This window comes from Anas platyrhynchos, chromosome 12, assembly GCF_047663525.1.
Source record: "Anas platyrhynchos isolate ZD024472 breed Pekin duck chromosome 12, IASCAAS_PekinDuck_T2T, whole genome shotgun sequence".
In the NCBI taxonomy this organism is placed as follows: domain Eukaryota; kingdom Metazoa; phylum Chordata; class Aves; order Anseriformes; family Anatidae; genus Anas; species Anas platyrhynchos.
The window spans coordinates 3339569-3355032 of record NC_092598.1 but is presented as its reverse complement, the minus strand read 5'-3'; the positions used below and the strand labels follow the sequence as shown (position 1 = coordinate 3355032).

General features: G+C 42.6%; 1 protein-coding gene across 2 annotated transcripts; it reads left to right on the top strand.

Moving 5' to 3' along the window:
* Positions 1 to 3553: 3553 nt before the first annotated feature.
* LOC101796494 (uncharacterized) lies at positions 3554 to 12772 on the top strand. 2 transcript variants are annotated; one of them, XM_027466996.3, is made up of 12 exons: positions 3554 to 4161; positions 5444 to 5578; positions 6146 to 6270; positions 6582 to 6650; positions 7539 to 7652; positions 7933 to 8048; positions 8592 to 8647; positions 9982 to 10034; positions 10659 to 10786; positions 10981 to 11137; positions 12225 to 12303; positions 12536 to 12772. In XM_027466996.3, the coding sequence occupies exons 1-12, from the start codon at positions 3958 to 3960 to the stop codon at positions 12581 to 12583; spliced, it is 1284 nt and encodes a 427-aa protein (XP_027322797.1). In that variant the 5' UTR covers positions 3554 to 3957; the 3' UTR covers positions 12584 to 12772. The 2 variants fall into 2 exon arrangements, with proteins under 2 accessions (XP_027322797.1, XP_027322798.1); XM_027466997.3 differs by having other exon boundaries at positions 3565 to 4161; positions 12225 to 12323.
* The last annotated feature ends 2692 nt before the right edge of the window (positions 12773 to 15464 follow it).

The window sequence follows — 15464 nt, the reverse complement described above, 5'->3', positions numbered from 1 at the left end:
ACCTCTGTGTGGCATTACAGTCCCACAGCACCACATCTACCTGTCCCGCAGCACCACATCTACCTGCCCCTTTGAAAACTGGCTGCAGATCCCAGGGGTTTTACCTCAGGATGGCCACCAAGGGCTTTCTTTTGTGATGTCCTACACTCAGTGTCATGGTGCTACTTTGTGGCTCCTCTTTAGTTCAGGGAGTCTTGTTTCTTTTTGTCTCTTTAGTTCAGGGAGTCTCAAGAGAAGGATTTCAGGCACCTAAGTTAGCAGCTTTTTCAGTTCCCGTTTACTAAATTTTGTGAACCAATTTGGTTTAGGCTCAACATCTGTAGTTAAATTAGGTGAAACGTTTCATGTCGAAATACATGACTATCATTCAGTATTTTCCACAGCATATTAGGAAAAGTAGATACCCAGTAGCCTTGAAAATGAGATGTAAAATAGCAATCTTGGCAGTGTGTGAGCTGAAGATGCATTTTAAAACACAGTAAAAAAAATGCTGAAGGATGACATTATCACAGCTCGGGTACACTTTTCCAGCCTCGCTTTTTTCTTCTTGTAGCATGAACACCATCTAGTGGGACATCGGCAGCAAGTGCATAACGAGTTCTGCATGCTGATAAGTGCAATAAAATACAGCTGTTTTTTTTTTTGTTTGTTTTTTGTTTTTTTTTTCCTTTTTTCTTTTTCTTTTTCTTCTGTTTCTGTCCTGAACCATTGGATTTCAGGAGAACTTGCTTTTGTGTGTAGTCTTCTATTTCCCAACAGCTGGGCTTCAGCTGGAAGACATTACTCTATTGCCAAACTCTGCTATTGAAATTACAGTATGCAAACATGTATGCACATAAAATCATAGGAGTTGACCTTTTCCTAAAACTTCCTTCTCTCTCCATATTCTCCCTTAATATAACTAACATGCTGTTTATCCATACAAAAATGAAGCAAACCACATTGTCTTGGGTATATACTTATGATGATGCAGTGCTTAATGAGCTTACCCCTCAAGAAAACTGAAGCATACTGCCTTGCTTGTGCTTCTACATTAGGGTGGCTGATACACAGACTGATACCCAACAGTCACCCAGAAGATATAAAAAAAGTTGAGTTCTCTGTTTTTTTATATTTAGCAGTTTTGACGAGACAAGACTCTGCATGTTGTTGTGCCCAAAAGGTTGGATACTTGCTCCAGCAGCTCCTGCATGTGCTTTACCAGGAAGAGCTTCTACATCAGTGCAAATGTTGCAATCCATTTCAGTGGAACTGACGTTTAATAGCTTGTCACTGCAGCGTCCCATCTTGTCACTCACTGCTTTTGTCCACTGGATGGTGCCTCACTTACTTCTGCATCTGTAGGGCATCTTAAAATGTGTTAGTCATACTGGTCGTGCTGCATTGGCAGTGTACACGTCTCCAGATGCAAATTGAAGGAGAAAAGGTGTAAAGACAAAGTAGTTGTTTGACAATTAAAAAAAATAATAAAATTATACAATGTCATGTCACATAAAGTTAGGCTGAAACTAGGGCATTCTCTCACAGATCTGAGCCTTCTCAAAGTTCAGTCACATCTGGATCTTGTACTATACATGTTACACTAGCCATTATTTGTGGATGTAGTTCTGAAAACCAACTTTCATTTGAAGCTCTCTAAGGATTAGAGACCAGGAAGGATTTTTTTTTTTCAAGTTAGTTTTGATTTCTGCTCAAACACTGCTAGAGAGATTGGATAGCTTCACACAGCAAATACAGTCCGTGCTCAGTAGAGCAAAGATCTTCAGAACCAGTTTGGACCTCATAGCTTCCTTGAGGGACTCAGTCTGATATTGCAAAATTTTTAGCCTCAATTTCTGAGGGTGCTGAGGCATTTTGATAGAATATAACTGTACTGTACCAATTTCTTTTGCCAGTCAGATGGTTTTAAAAGGTGCAGTGTTCACTATGTTCACTACACAATGGGAATTTTCACGGTCAATATGGCAGATGCTTAAGGGCAAGTCAGCAAATTTATGCTAACCAGAAATTCTTAAATTCATCTTGCTTTGTTCTCTGTATTTTTAACACTGTGCAGGTTTCTCATTTCCTCCTGAACTCAAAAACAAACAAATCAGTCAAATATTTTCCTCCCCGCATTTTTGCTAAGTGTGCAGAGCAGAGCTTAGGCAGGCTTGTTTTAATATGCACGGCGTTGTTTTTGCCATGCGAAAAGCATTACCAGACATGTCAGGACTTCGGTTCTTCTGCAAGTCCTGCTGTTTTGGAACCCACTTCCACAGCAAACAATGCTGCCAAGATAAATTGTTTGCCAGAGATAACTTCAAGTCCTCAAACAAATTACCTAAGAAATGTTGAAACATAACGCTGTACGAAGCAAATTGTTTCCATGCTTCCTGTCCTCGTAGGAAGGAACGGGGCTTATCTCTGTTACAGATTCCACAGAGACAGCCACAATACCTTAACCAACGTGTTGTTTAAATTGTGGGACTTTTTGAATACTTCACATATCCGAGGAACATATGAAATATGCATGCCCCGTTGTTCCTGCCCTTAGAAATGCAAATACTGAAATTCCAATGATTTGTATAAGGACTCCAACGGTTTGGCAAAGAGCAGTAAAGCTGCTCGCAGATTGCATTAGGAAAAAAATAAAGCATTTACAGGAATATGTTGTTTGCCATAGGCCCTTGCAGCTCAAGCCGACTAGCGCTGTTGAAGGTTTAATTATGCATGTTTGCAAGGTGCCAAACATTTGTCATTTGCGTGGATGCTTCCCCATTAAACATTGCTTTGTGTCAATGTTTTATTTACATTTTAACTAAAAATAAAAGCTGTTTTTCATAATCCGTTCCCTTGCAGCCTTTCTCTGTTCTGAACCATAATGCGCTCTGTTGCAGGTGCAGAGTGATAACATTGTGAGACACATCTATTTTGTGACAGTTTTCCATTCCTCTGTGGCACAATCTGAAGCAAGAATATATATATAAATATATATATATATATATATATATTTTTTTTTTTCTCTCTGGCTCACTGCCTATTGTATGTGGTTAACTTTAAGACTTGCTCCTTGGATATCAACTGAAGCAATGGCATACTGAAATATATTTCTGAACCTTGTTGTCTGTAGTACGTTCTGCTTTTTAGATCCTGCCCCTCTACTCTTGATGCCCGATGATAGCAATAAAGCAATAATTTGCTATTGTGCCCAGTCTCAGAAAAAAAGAAACTGCGTAAAAGCAAGGAAGCTTTTTAAGAAAAATGAAACATTAAGCCACTAAAGACTTTTGAAGGATAGATAGAAACATGAATATAAGGGCAGAGGAAATGTCGCCTAAAAGACGCTATAATCCCAATGAGAAATTGTAGGACTGTCAGAGGCCAGGCACTCAGAAAATGAAAGTGTGGAAGCAGAAAGCCCCAAAGCAAGAGCATCGGCACTTCAATCTTTCCTGCGAGACTGGATTTAATCTGGAGCAGGGCAATGAGACGAGGAATAAAGGGACCTGCTAAAAGCCCTCAAAAACACGGCTTCCAGAAATGGCACCTGTGACGGAGGCTGCCAGGCTGCCCGCTGCCAGTCTTGCTGCTGGCTTGTCCAAAGAGCGCTGCCAAGCCCTTTCCATGCCCATCGCCTGGAGCTGGCAATGAACACCCACAGAAGCCGAAAGCCGAGCGAAACCGGGCCAAAAACCCTAAAGCAGCCACTGATATCCCGAGAGACATCAGGGAACGGCCTCAACCTCCACCCGCAGGGCCGAGCCGCCCAAAGCGCCCTCAGCGCCGGCTCCGAGGCGGGGTTTGGCGGCAGCCGGAGCCGGCGCTGCCCCTGCGGGCGAGGCCCTGTTGCGGCTCCCAGCCCGGCTCCGAGCCCCCCCGGGCCGGCTCCAAGACCTTTATCCCGGCTCTGAGGCCCCTATCCCGGCTCCGGGACCCCCTGGCCCGGCTCGGGATCTCCCCCAGGCCGGCCCCGCGATGCCGGCGCTGCTGGCGCTGCTGGCGGCCGCGCTGCTGGCACTGCTCGGGGCGCTGAGGGCGGCCGGTCCCGGAGCTCGGGTCCCGCTGAAGCGCTGGGCTCTGGCCGGGCTCCTGCTCTTCCACGGAGTCTGGCGGCAACGGGTGGTCGCCGGAGGGACCGAGGAGCCCCGCAGGCCGCGCCTGATCTGGCCCGACCCCCATGTGAGTGTCCTGCAGCGTCCCTGGCACTCCTTTCACCGGCACCCCCTTCCCTGGCACCCCTTTCCCTGACACCCCTTTCCTTGGCACCCCTTTCCTTGGCACCCCCTTTTCTTTGCACCCCATCTCCCCAGCACCCCTGTCCCGCTGCGACCCCATCCCCAGCACCACCATCCCCTCCATCCCCTGGGATGCACATGCCCACAGGACTCCCATTCCCCCTGGACGCAGACCCCCAGGACCTCCATGTGCAGAACCCACACCCCTCTGTGTCCCCAGCACCCCAACACCTCCAGGACCTGTACCCCCAGGAGCCCCCAGCCCCTGCATCCTGATGCTGGGCATCCCTCACCGCCTGACCCACATCCTTCATCTCTGCTCAACACATCCCTGGGAGGGCACCTTGACTGTTCTTTGCACTGTTCTTTGCTGTTTTTTTCCAGAAAGGAAACCTTCCAGAAGGAACTTTTTTCCAGATCACTTTTTGACCTGGAGCAGCAGTTACAAAACAAAAGGTCAAAAATGATTTGGAAAAACTTCCCAGAAATGATCCATGTGGCATCCAGTAGGCTCACTCTGTGAGCCTGTATCCATCTTACGATGGATAAATTTTTGGAAGCAGAACTTTATCCATGCCCAAACATGCATACATAAATCTTAATTTCCACGTTCCAGCTTGGGAAAGTTAACTTTGTGATCCGCACATACACGTGAAAGTACACATCTGAATTTGAAGCTGTGGGCTTCTGTCCCTAGCCCAAGTGTTCATCATGGCAGTGAAGTGCTAGGTTTTTTATGGCTTGCTCTCTTTTTCTTTCTTTTCATTGTCAGTTCTGTGTTTCCTGTAAATATAAGTTGTCCTGTATTCAATTTGGAGCTAGATGGGGGAGCAGCATATTTGCAGCTAAATTCCTTTTACACACACAGTCTTTTTTAGGACACATTTTGTAAGGATTTTGGTCGAAGGAACATCCCATTGCAAAATAGTCATCTTGCTTCTTGGAAATAGTTCTCCTTGTCTGTGGCTATCATGCGATAATTACGGTCCCTCTCTAAAACTGCTTCTCACCTGCTCCCTCTCTGCTTTCTGAGTTGGTCCTGATGAGGAAATGGGTAAAGAAGAACGGGATAAAGCTTTCGGGTCAACGAATGGTGTAGTATTAAATACAGAAAGTGAAAGTAAAATTGAGCTCCTAAAAAGAAACATGGAAAACAAAGAATTACTCGTCTTCACCCCCTCCCTTCCTGCCTCCAGCTGGAGCTGAAATCTGTTTCCTTTTCCTAGGCATTCGATTCGGTTTACTTCACGGGCTTTGTGGAGACCAACAAGACCTTTGTGATTGCTCGCCTTGCCAAACGTCCTCACGGGGTCTGTGAGATGTGGCTCTTCCTGAGGGTGGATGGGATAGGAGAGTTTGAAGTAAGTGGTGGAGTCGGCTGACATTCAAGAGCAGTGCTTAACTCGTATCTTGAACCTGTGTTAGGAGCTCAGTCAAAAATTAATGTGCTCTGCATCTTCGCTACATTAACGTCCTAGCAGTAAAACATTGGTGCTGTGACTAAAGGCACTGATGTAACAAGTGATGCTTGGTCTTGTCTTCCTTCTTAAAGCCTGTCATTGGAGTTCTCTTCCAGTGATAACAGCAGCACTCACTGGCAGAAAAACAGGCCCTGTGCTCTGAATCTGCTTGGCTGTAAGTTTGACAGAGTCACTAGCATAAGGAGATAAGGAGCTGGGCTTTTACAGTGATCTCCCTTCACACAAGTAATTCAATTGTATCATTTGAAGCAATAACATGCTATCTGATAACTCTGGTGTTTTAGATGGAATTTTCCTTTTCCAATATGTGGTTACCAGAAAGCAGGCAGAACTGAAAAGCCAATTTAATCATATGTTCCTCCTGCAGAGGACTATCAGCGAGGAACTGACCAGTGTTGCATCCCCAGATATGACTTACACAAATGTTTTCCTGAAATGTCTTTTTAGCACCCACAACATCCAAACATGATGGTGAGTGATGAATCTGAAGAGATTTGGAGTGGAGGAGGGCTCACTATTGAGTACTTAGAGCTTGAAGCACGCTGGAAAATAAGCTTCGATGGATTACTTAGGTACTACAGCACTTTATCGTTTCATACACAGAAGACCAAGGCTTTTTGAACACTACCTGAAAATTTAATTAACCAACTTGAATCAAATGCAACTTGGTAACAGTAGCATACGATGCTTGCTAAGTAATGAAAAAACAGCTGGTAATATCTACAACCAGTGTTGGGTTGTAATAGAGGATTATTCTTCTACCTTAGCACACAATAATGTCATTCTTCTGCAGTGTTTCCTATTGATTCCATTATCAAATGCGTAAGGAACATTTTGCTGTTCGTTTAGGTATGTTACAAAATTATAGTGCTTTGTCTTACAGAAAAGGTCCCTTCCGACAGCAGTGGAGTGAAGAAGAGGGAGAACTTGTACCAGTTAAATTCTCTCTTCAGTAAGAGCATTTCACTTTGCTTTGGGATGTAGAGGAGGTTTGTGGTTAGAGGTTTGGTTCTTCAGGAAATGAAACCAAACTGACTGCAAAGTGGTAACCTCACTATTTGTTATTTAGGAAGTTATCACACCAAAGACTTCAATGTCTGGTGTATTTTTATTTGGAGAAACTGCTTTAAAAGGATTTTGGAGCTTCTACAGAGTGCTATAATCTCAAAATATGTTGCTGCTGGCATTGTTTCCTGCATTTTTCCTATTAATAGTAGAAATAAAGCCTGAACAATTAACAGTTGTGGAATGATTCTAGCATATATTTCCATAGGAGCTCTGCTCACACAACTAGGAAACAGACTAAGAGCTCCAAACCACGTTCTTTATTCAGAAATATTTATTTGTGGTTTTGTTTCTCTTTTCCACATAGTTACTGTTTTCAAAGGGGCATGTGCACAAAGTAAACCCTTGCCTCTGCTTTCTTGTTCTGCCATCACTTCCCAGCAATACAAATTCTACCTGGGTTATGGACTCTAGTTGCCTGATTAAAAATGATTTGCTGTTGAAGTAGCACAGCATTTCTGGCAGAGTGCTGCATTTGTACCTCTGAACAGACCACATGAGACAAAGCAGCATCCTTATCCTTTTGCTTGAAGCTCTGCCCCTCCAGCTTCCCTTCCTTGTTAATCTGTGGACCCTTGCTGTGCTTTTCTACAGGCCGTCGTTTCCATTCTCTGTTTCCTTTGAAAAGTAATAACACGACAAAAATGACAAAAATCAGAAATTTCCTAACACAATAACATTCAATGGTCACCATGGTCAGAGTAGCAGGTGTCCAGTTGGCCTTGTGCGACCTGCAAGCTAATGATGCCTTTTGGTTTTACCCTTCTCTTCCTAGCTGGGAGAACTTCACAGAAGTCTTCAACTTCAGTGTCGACAGTCACCCCAGCACATTTGCCCGCGCTTTTGCCCAGGAACCATGGACCATCGAGTTCTTCCAAAGGGTCAAAAAGTGAGAGGCGAGAGTAAGGTCTTCTGGGGTTAATAGTAATTATTCTACAGACCTCTTGAAGGTCTGGCCTGTGTTGTTACACGTAACAAGCATTTTGTACTATAACTGGGAAATGTGAAAGTGTTTCCTAATGTGTAGAATCTGGTGTAGCTGTGATCCAGATGCTCTTGAAATCTCTCCTTTGTTTTGGGATGTAAATCCATCAGATCAGCACTGTGGCCTCCTTACCAGCAGCTTTATTGATTTTGCCTGTGTCGATTCACTCTTTTCTTTCTTCTAGACAAAGGGAACAACATTTCCGACATGAGCAGTGGGGCCAGTCTGTTGGAGAAATTGAAATAGAAAATCATGAGAAAACTGAACTTTCCCTCAAAGGCATTCGGAGCCACTCTTATGGTAACAGCAGCAGAAACAATTCCCTTGCTCAGCAGCCTTTACTGCTGTTACTGCTGGGACAGTCAGGCTAAAGATTGTCTTTAGAAATAGATGGTTTCACAAAGAGCCATAAGTAAAGACATTTCACAGGAAAGTCTATTTTTCTGGCTAAATGTCATTTGTCAGATGGGTCAGATGAACGTAGAGATTTGCAATGGAGGGAATTTGGTCCATTCAAGCCTCCTGAGCTTCTGAAAAGGCACTGACATGCTTGGAGATACTAAAGTATTTTTGTTGACATTTTCCTAGCTTTGTTCAATATATAAACCTGTTGTCAGTCTGACTTGGCATGTTACTCTGCTCCCCTTTCAATTCTAGTGACCTTGAATTAATGGAAAAAGAGGAACAATTCCATTGCCATTTTGGGGACATGTGTATGCTTAAACATATTATCAGCTAGTGGAGGACTTTTTTTATCCAAAGTTAATGTTAATTCAGGTATATTGCTTCATGTTTTCCAGCAATGGCAAACTTTAGGGTGGGCGACTTTGTTCTTCTTTGCAGGTGTCCGGAACTGGTCTGAGATTTACCGTTATGTTATGATTTTGGCACGTTTTGAGGTAGGTATTTACATGCCAATATGCTATTTAACCATGGCATTGGAGGTGTCTCTGAACGTATCAGTCATATTTGAGTATCTGGACATAATGCATTGGGATCACCCATGGTGTGCGATCAGTAGTGCAAACCGGTGCTGTCATTAGCACGTATCAATGCTTCAAGCACCTCGCAAAAGCAGAGCCATGTGTGTAAAAACTGAGATTTTGCTACATGGCTTGAACCAACAATTGTTTTGGCAATTTGAAACTCTTTGTTTTGGCTTTAAAAATAAATAAATAAATAGGCAGCTTTACAGGACAGATTCTCTCCTGCTGCAGATACCCAGGGCTCAGTGGAGGTGATGCATTGCTGAGCCTGACATATTTGTAGGCATCTTAAGTCTTTATGACAACAGTCAGCAAATATTTCTGCCTGTGCTCAGCTCTAATTCCCTGCTTTGCCGTTGTGGCTGTGCTGGAGGAGTGGTTGCTGGGAGCACAGCCTGGGGAAATTCTGAACCCTGTCAATACAAGCTGGCATGCAACCCGAGCAGATGCTTCTGAAAAAGCATTTCCTTCACTAGTGCGGGCGTAAAGAAGTCTAAACTCACTGTTAGAGGCAGCATTACAGGAGTTAAGACCGAAGGCAGAAGAAAAATTCTTTCCTGGGTATATATTGGCCAAGAGAAAAACACACCTTGGAAAATCCCACATACAGTATCCCATAATCCAGTCACTGATGTGATTGACCGTATGCCTTTCTACCTTGTAATAAGACTCTGGATTTGTGCTGTGGTGTGCTTAATCGGTCATTAACCTCTCCTTTTTCTTTATAGTTATTCAGGACTTAAAATGGCTGCTGCTCTTCCCCTCTTAATTAAAAGCTAACTGACTGTTTGTTAAAAAGGAATTAATCATGGATTGAAGTTTGGAGTATGTGTACATTTATAACATGGCAGCATAGACTTAGACTTGCCTTCAAGCAGCTCAAACAGAGCATAGAATAGTAAGGTTAGAAGAGATGTCTGGTCAAAGCAGGGCCAATTTTGAGAGGCTGCCCAGCGGTTTTGAACACAGCTAGCAGAGATCTCTGCACGTATTGTTTCCCTCCTTTTATGTCTGCTTTCTGTGGACTTTTAATTGCATTACTGTCCTTAATTTGTCCATAATGTGTCTGGTTTATATTCCTGGACTTTCATTTGCAGCCAGATTTTCATGGAAGATGTGCTGAGAAGATTTAAAAGTATCACGTAATAGCACCCTGTGTAATCTGAGTTGTATCCAGTGTCTTCTTGGTCAAGCCAGCATATGATCCACACAAATCGGGCTGCTTTTTCTTTATTGCTGTCTTTCAGGATGGGACTGCAGCACATTTAACAGTTATAAATATGCCAGCTACCACGACTAAGTAAGTAACCAAGGAAGTTTACACGGATGAAAACATGCATCTCAAAGGTGACAGAAGTTGCTCTGCAAGATAACTTTATGCGCATTCTTGCTTTAAACCCGCGTAGCCAGATTTCCATCCACACCCTTTTTTCATGCTTTCCATTCCCTCTGCCGAGTTTTCCATTTGCAATTAGTTAGAAGGACAGCTTTTACCTCTGATTGCTTCCTTTCCACTCAATTATTGTTTGGCTGATGCAGCTGTCTGTCTTACTGTCTAGATGATTTAGAAGTACAAATCGAGCACTTCCAGCTATTTTTCAGCCTAATGTTATGCTTCTGGGGAGTGTGGGGAGCTTAAATCCCTGCATTCCTGGCCCTTCAGCTCTGTGACCAAGTGGGACCAAGTGTCCTGTCTGTCCTTCCCACTTCACAATCAGTCCTGCACTCCTCATCTCCTTTCCTGCATGCATGGCACCCCCTGCTCAGCGTTCACAAGATCCCCAAATATAACCATTTCTATGTATTCTTGCTGCTGGCCAGGGTGGAGGCCATGCTTGATATTGAGCTCCCCTGGAAGGCCAGCATGCTGGTCCATTTGAGCTGTGGTTGCGCTTTAGCTCTGCTCCATTTCTTTCCCCTTCAGCCTCACTGTAGGTTATGTTTTTTTCCCTGATGGGAAGAAGGCTGGGATTGAGTGGTCCAACGCCTCGCTGGCTGAGATGGCTGATGATGGTGTTATCAGGGATGAATACAGAGTCAGTTTTACTGCTGGTAAGCTAAACACAGTTCTGAAAGTATGCCTTGGTCAACGATCTTAGGCAATTTACAAAGCAGAGAGGAAAACTATTGTTCTTTACCAAAGCATAAAAAGAGAACCATAAGTAAAAATAGTAGAGCTTGTAATTTTTATAGATTAAATATGATTGAAGACTGGAGACATTCTTCCCTTTTTACTCTTACCAAAGGTGGCAAATACTTTGATGTTTCTGCAAGGCTGGATAAGCAAGCTTGCCCTGTGGTGTATAATGGCCTGACTGGACGTGGCGTTTTCCATGAGTGCATTGCAGATTTCCAGCTGAACGGGTTAACACAAGGCTGGGGCTTGGCTGAATTTTATTACAGGTAAAATAATGGTGGGCAAGAAGAGGTAGAGAATTCCCATCCTCTTCTGTTGACCCATGTGGCTACAGCTCCACACATGGTTGAAGTGTAAATGATTTTTTATTTTGTGTAAAGAAATTTTGTTCATTTAATGCTTAATGAGTTTATTACTTTGAATACATGTTATTTGAAAAAGAACGATTGCATGCACTTTGTGCATGCAAACAAACCTTAGGCACTTGTTCAGTTGTTAGTTATACAGATTTATGAAGGTATTTATATAGGTCTCCATATAGGTTTATATGTCAGTGGAGGTTTTACTCTGGAGAGCACCTTTTTTAGGCACTCTTTCACATTTTAAATAGAATGAGTTCTCTACCCAAAACAGCAGGCTAACCATTTATGGAATGAAATTTGCTCACACAACTATGTGTCAGACTAGAGAACAACACAGATAAATGTTCAGAAAATCAATACAGGAATGCCTCTTCTAGGGGAAAGGGTTATATCGACAAAATACATGCTTTTCAGTGAGTTGCTGTTTCTCCTGCCACAATTACCTCCGTCTTTTACTGCAGCCTTTTCCCTGTTGAGTCTTTTCTCTCATAAAAAAGACAAGTTTGCTTGTTTACATTTAGATTGCCTTTTAAAATAAACACTGATAATTGGCTGTCAGAGTAAATGCCATGGATGACTTTCAGAAAATTGAGAGCTCAGCTCCTTCTGAAGAGCAGACACTTCTAAAGCATATGAAATAGGTTACTAAGCCCCAAAATGCACACTGAACTTGAAAAACTTGGCCTGTAGCTGCTGCCAGATACCTGTTTCACTCCCTTCATGGGCTGTTAAACTGCATTGTGGAGGAGATGACCCTGCATGGAAAGCCTCAGGTACAACTCAAACAAGGCATGCTCTGTAATTCCAGACTGTCCTGGAGATTTCTAGACCTACCCCAGGCAGGCTAAATTTGACAATTCTGACCAAATATGCCTGGTTGCTATCTCATACTTACTTCCCAATCAAAACCATGTCAGAAAATAAAAAGAGGGGGTCTAGTTCTTCCCCATTGCCACAGGATGCCAGCTCAGCATCTCTGTTCTTCTTGCAGGGATGAAGCCGCCCAGCTGATTCCGAATTTGCAGCTCGGTTCCAAAGCCAATGGACCCAACCTTTCCTCCCAGCACCCTGTGAGCGACAGCTCTCCTCTGTGAGCTTTTTTCAGGCTTGTCCCAGCGGTATTAACAGGCAGCAGCTTTCAAGAAATGCTATTTCCTGCAAAATGCACAGTGTTGAGTATGGAACTCAAAATCACAGGAGGTCAAGGGTGTGAAAGGATTTGGAGGAAAAGAATTTGTGAGAGGATTTGGAGAAAAATGAGATACATTTTTACTTGTATCTCTTTTTACTTTTTACTCTTAGTGGTTGCTAACCGTGGTGGTCTGGAGGCAATTTAGAGGAAATTTCTGAACAGCTGACTGCAGAAAGTTTGCACAAGGAAGGATTGCTCTACGCTCTGTCTTTTGGTATTTTTCCTGAACTGCCGTCTGCTCCACACCGTGAAGACCAGGACATGGGACTACATGGAACTCTCCCCTATATAGCAGTTCCTCTGTCCCTTCAGATTCGTTTTTGAAATAAAAGCTCTATCTTTCTGAACTCTCTGGCTGTTATAGTCATTAAAACATGGGCATATGTTGTTACAGGAAAATACACTGATTTGACAGTGTAACTGCATGAGAAATTGAAGAACTAGGAGAAAACGCATCTAAATGAGGTGTCCTCTAGGAAGAGCATTTATGTATAGGCTAATGAAATAAGTGATACAAACACATTTTCCTTTGTCTGAAGGGAAGCCAGGGTCTGGTAGTTCAATTTCAATAACAAGCTGAATTTCTCATCATTCACTTGAACTTAAATGCCGTATTCATCACAACATCCATAGAATCATAGAATCATAGAATATCCTGAGTTGGAAGGGACCCTTACGGATCATCAAGTCCAACTCTTGACACCGCACAGGTCTACCCAAAAGTTCAGACCATGTGATTAAGTGCACAGTCCAATCTCTTCTTAAATTCAGACAGGCTCGGTGCAGTGACCACTTCACTGGCCAAAGTAACCTACAGTCCATTCTCTACCCAGTTACATCTTGCCATTATTTACTAAAAATTAAGTTTACTTATAATACGTCAAAACAGAAAATAGTTACATGGAAGATTATATATATATATTATATACATATACATTACATACACATTTTATTATCAGCTTCAGTTAACACTGAAGGAGAATTAAATAGACTTTTAGAAGACTTCCTCCTTTTCAAAAGAATTTTTGCACTTATTACTACAGCAATGCTATGGCAGAAGAGGCATCCAGTGCTGGAATGTAAAATCATTGGGCCTATGTATACCACAGCAATGACTTCAAATTTGGGATGTGTTATTGAGCAAAGAGTTGGAGGCACATATGGCTTTTGTCATTAATTCAGCCTTCCAAGTTAGCAGTTTCTCAAGGTTGTGGTGCCATACTGGTGCAACTGGTGTCCGTGAGCTGCACCCCACACAGGTTTGGCCATGGAGCCCCTCCTTGCCCCCCGAGGCATCGGCTGTGTGCATGAAGCAGCCTTATGACTGTGTCTCTTTTGGGACAGGCATTGATTCAGAGCTTTGGATCTTAGCCGGACTTCTCCGATAAATACATCTCTGGTTACAGTGGTATTAAGAAACACATTCTTGGGAGTCTTGCACAAATTTAAAGGTGTCTTAAATCTGTCTGTGAGCTGGAAGCTTCATTGCACTGAAACAGAGAGCTTCTAAATTATTCGAGACAATGGTACTTTGACAGAAGCAAAGGCCTTATGCCTCTTTTTACACATAAGAAATCAGTCAAATAGGTAATTTTAGAAAGGTTAGAAAAATAACAATGTTATACATCACAATTTGTTCCTACTAAGTATGTGGCTTTGTTTTGCTATGATCTCAGGAACATTTGCTACTTTTTCTGTGGAATTTTTATCATCTCTCCTTTTTGCATTTTTTTTTTCTTTTTAGAATAAATCTAAAAATCTTTGGAGGTGTGCTTCTCTCAGAGAATGTAGATAATGAGAAAATTTGTGAATTGTTACGCTGGAGTGAGAATTGGAGGAATTGATGTAAAAAAAATCCCCGTCCAAGTCAAAAACTTAAACTCTATCTCATCATGCAAGATATTGACTGTTTCTAGCTGGCAGTAATTGGACTACACCTAGGAATACTGTGGGGGACACAGCAGTTATCTCCCCCAAAACATCATCCCTGAAGTTTCTGTTCCAGCAGTAGAGGAGGTAGAGGAGGATGAAGATGCCTTCACTCTTCTTCTTCTGTGCTTTTTTACTTGTTTCTTTTGGTACCAGTGGATGGAGAATTAGAGTACTCCTGAGTTCAGTTTAGAAAAGTTCAAGCAGGGTACAGAAAATGATTAATAAAGTTTTGAGCTGGCAGGTTTATTTGCCAGGTGATGAACTACTGGTAAGGTATTTCAGCTTGAAGGACTGAAAAATTGACTGTTGGGGGTTTTCTCCATGGATTTCAAATTAGTTTATAGTGAGCTTGTGTCCAGGACACATGGAAGAACTTATTTAATTTAAAATAAATCTACCAAGCCCCACGCTTTGACCGTATGAAGTGGTCCTTCTCTTGTGGCTCCTTTCTTGGTGGAAAAATCCATCTTGGGAAATGCTTCTGCAGCCCAAAAGCATTAATTTTGAGCAAAAAAAGCAGTAAACGGAGGAAAATCCTGGCCAGAAGTGAAATGTAGCATACGATCTGCTCTCGTCCGGCACAAAGGGGGGCAGCTGGAGCCTCGTCGGGATGAGCTGCTCTCCAGCATCTGCATTTTGCACATCTGGGAGGAACCGAGCACCTGTAATTCCTGCTGCTGTCAATGGTCCAGTGCCTGACACGGCAAAATCCTTGCACAAAACACTTGCACGTCCCACTGGAGCTTATGTGCATGTTAAATTTCAAGACTGAGGCACTTGTAACAAGGTCATTTAGAGGCTGTCAGCCCCAAACTAAGCATTTCCCATCAATCTGGCCCTGGCTACTGATGTCTAGAACGGTAAATATTTTACTAGGCTTATTTATTCTCCTTCCTTTTTTTGCAGCCTTTCATGTATGCATAGATATAAAAGCCATTTGCAGAGATGCTGTATTTCACTGGTAAAAAGAAAGAAGAAAAAAAGTCTTTTTTTTTTTTTTTTTTTGGATTTATGTCCTAGCTTTACAGTTGGTGAAGCAAGGTGACTGATTAACTGAAGCCCAGGGAGTTCCATAATTTATCAAAAAAAAAAAAAAAGCATACTATG